The following is a 3042-nucleotide window of genomic DNA, read 5'->3' on the forward strand; positions in this document are numbered from 1 at the left end:
TTTGTGGGTGAATCAGATGCAGAGAATCGAAGGCAGACGCGCGAAAGTGACGGTGCGAACTAAGGCGGAGGGCTCTGCTGTTTTCTTTTTTTTTTCTCTTTTTGACGGTGTTATTTTCGATGTTAGTGTCATACAACAGCTGATCATATCAATGGTTGAGATTAAATAATGACTGTTCGGTTCACTCGTACCAGGTGCATAGAAGAACTTTGGCTCAAACTTTCTCCTTCTTTGAAGCTAGCTAGCTGTGTCTGTCCTGTTTCTTTCAAATTCTTGGTGCATGTCTTAATTTTTTCGTGCCATGGAAACTGCTAAATCAAAGTACGTGAAAACAAAAGACAAAAAGAAACAAACTCTGCAAAAAGGGAGTTAACTAGCTAGTGAACAAGAAAGTTTCAGTAATGAGATACGTATATACTCAACCTGGAAAGACAGTCCTTTATTCATACAAGGAAGTTCGATCAGAAGGGAACTAATTTACATTATCATTGGGAAAAAAGGAGGAGTACATGATGTGCATGGTTCCAAGAAAGATCGTATCGATATATAGATAGCTGCAAAATGCTAAAAATATTTGACATTCATCCATGTTTCCATGAGACGCCGTACACAAGTGTCTCGTTTATGACTTGTATTATGTGACTTCCTTGACTTCCTTGCCAATACGTCTTGCAAAATGCCAAATTTCCAGCATATGCTTAGCTATCTAAGTGCTCCTTCTCCCTCCTCCCCTCCTTGAGTTTGCCTTGGCTGGAAGTATTCGAATTCTCTTCGCAACGCGTACGAAATCCCTGTAACACGCACAAATGCAGAAAATTATTAGAGAAAAACAAATACAGAGACTTCTTCTGACACTTGCGCCCTAATTTCATAATGTTCTTCGATCACTAGTAAGATAACCTAGCTTAACCTAGCTAAACTAGATTGTTCTTGACTCACTTCCAATTCAGGTCTCCGGCAAGAAGGAGATCATTCTCCATGTCTTCATAAGCGATAACATGACCCGGAACGGCATTTGAAAGATCGAGATCCTTACTGTCAATATCGGCCGCAGTAGCAGCTCCAACATCGCCGCCATCCACAAACATTTGCCTGAGGGCTTTGGCTAGACTTGTGTAGCTCGTATGCTTTTGGAGACAGATGCGCTGGCAGATGGAGCGGCCTTCGAGCACCACATTCACCGGAGGGACCAACGTGGAAACAAGATCATCATCACCGAGAAGGCCTGGGAAGCAGTTGAGAGCGCCGTTAGGGTTTGTGATCATATCAGAAGAAGGTTGAGTGGTTGCACTTGATCTCCTGATCTCTTGCCACCTCCTTTTCAACGAGTCTTGTCTCTGTGACTGGAAATAATTCATGCTTCTTCTCTTAATTTGCGGTTAGATGCTTTTCTCTCTTTCTCTATATATATTAGGGAACTGGAGAAAGGTTTGGTATTTTGTGAGTGTGAGAAGAAGAGAAGAAGGAGAATTCTAGAGTGGTGTAAAACTTGATGGATCGAGCTGTTGCGTCTTGGCAAAGTATATAATATAGGAGCGAGAGAGAGAGAGAGAGAGAGAGAGAGAGAGAGAGAGAGACAAATGTCTGAACTCTGATCAAGTGGCATGGTCAGTTCAGTTCTTTGTGCTCTTGGTGTCTGAAAACGCCTCTCTAGCTACTTGGTGCTCTTTGATATGTCTTATAGACTCTTGGCCTTTTTTTTTCTTTTTTTTTTTGTATAAAATTTTCTTAGCCATTTCATGGGATTGGATTTGTGGCCTCATCTATCAAATTAACCAATTGAAAAATTGAATTTACAAAAAGAAAAAAAATATATATATATGTGTCAAGTCTTTATTAAAATGTCAAATTTTCATGAGACAGTTAGCAGAGAACATGAATTAAAAATGAACTATAACCGTCAAACTTATTTTAAAAAAAATAATTTAATTGCCAAAATAGCAATATTTGAGTGTTATATTTAAAATCTATTCAAATAACATTTGAAAACTCAAATTTTCGTCAAATTTCTTAAAACCTTTAAGACAAACATATATATACGTTTAAATGATGAGAAGGCTAGGATGGACCAACACCTTAGAAGGAACTAAATTGCATATGGGGGGTGCTTTGGCATTATTGTGTGTAATTTATGAGTCCGCAACTTACTCACCTCGTTTATGTTTCATGAATTTAATACAATTAAGTGTGTACTTACCCATGAGCTATGATCTCTTAAGGAGCAAGCAACTGTAGTAACAAAAAGTTGGAATCCTATATATATATATGTAAATGATCAAAAATGAGAGAGTGGTAATAAATCATTGAACACAACACACCACGATACGTAGGGGATGAGAAAGAGCGAGGGATGTTTGCTTCTGAATGCAAAAGAGGGTGTGCCATCTGTCTCCTATTCTTGTACTTTTCTTTCAATTTTTTATTTTTTTATATATTTTATTTTCCACCCTATATATGTAGGGTAGATGCTGTCAAGCCTGTCATGACTCATGATTCATGAATCATGGTAGTAATACTGTTTTAAAAATATTTATAATGTTTGATTTGTCATGGGGATGGTGATAAAATGCGTGGAGGAGAAGCAAGGTAAGGCTGCAAAAACAGATGCCAACAATTAAAGAAAGACATCTTGTAAATTGAAATGCATGGGCTGTGGAGACGACCGCGCTGCGGTCGGCGAACGCCTCGCTGGTTTGGTCGGAAGCTCTCATTCTCTTCTCTCTATCAAATTAATGAATGTTTAACCCTCGCCCTCGGACATCTTCATTAATTTGGTCCATATATGAATGCACATTTAATTAGGGATAGCTACAATATAATAGTAGTTCTGAATTGGAGAAGTATTTAGGTCTAGAAAGCAGACCATGGTATATTTGGAGATAACCAAGCAACACCAACTCCGTTGGGTCATTGTGACATCCACAATGTTAGTTTCATCTAATTGGAAATTGTCCTCGAACTTCAACATCAAGAATATAGGGTTGTATGAAACCGAAGCAAACCCAGCTATACATTGGGTTCAGATTTGTGTTAGGCTAATAT

At 38.4% G+C, this 3042-nt stretch overlaps 1 protein-coding gene across 1 annotated transcript; it reads right to left on the minus strand.

The window, feature by feature from the left end:
- Positions 1 to 397: 397 nt before the first annotated feature.
- On the minus strand, positions 398 to 1577 carry LOC101300332 (auxin-responsive protein IAA33-like). Its single transcript, XM_004296385.1, has 2 exons — positions 940 to 1577; positions 398 to 791 (listed from the first exon to the last, which is right to left on the minus strand). Exons 1-2 carry the CDS (start codon positions 1356 to 1358, stop codon positions 707 to 709), a joined length of 504 nt encoding a protein of 167 aa, XP_004296433.1. The 5' UTR covers positions 1359 to 1577; the 3' UTR covers positions 398 to 706.
- Between the last annotated feature and the right edge of the window lie 1465 nt (positions 1578 to 3042).

This window comes from Fragaria vesca, linkage group LG4 (genome assembly GCF_000184155.1).
Source record: "Fragaria vesca subsp. vesca linkage group LG4, FraVesHawaii_1.0, whole genome shotgun sequence".
Lineage (NCBI taxonomy): Eukaryota > Viridiplantae > Streptophyta > Magnoliopsida > Rosales > Rosaceae > Fragaria > Fragaria vesca.

Coding starts and splice junctions, on each gene's coding strand:
- LOC101300332 (XM_004296385.1), bottom strand. CDS start 1,358: ATGAATTATTTCCAGTCACAGAGACAAGACTCGTTGAAAAGGAGGTGG. Junction 792..939: donor GCCGGAGACCTGAATTGGAA/GTGAGTCAAGAA, acceptor TGCGTGTTACAG/GGATTTCGTACGCGTTGCGA.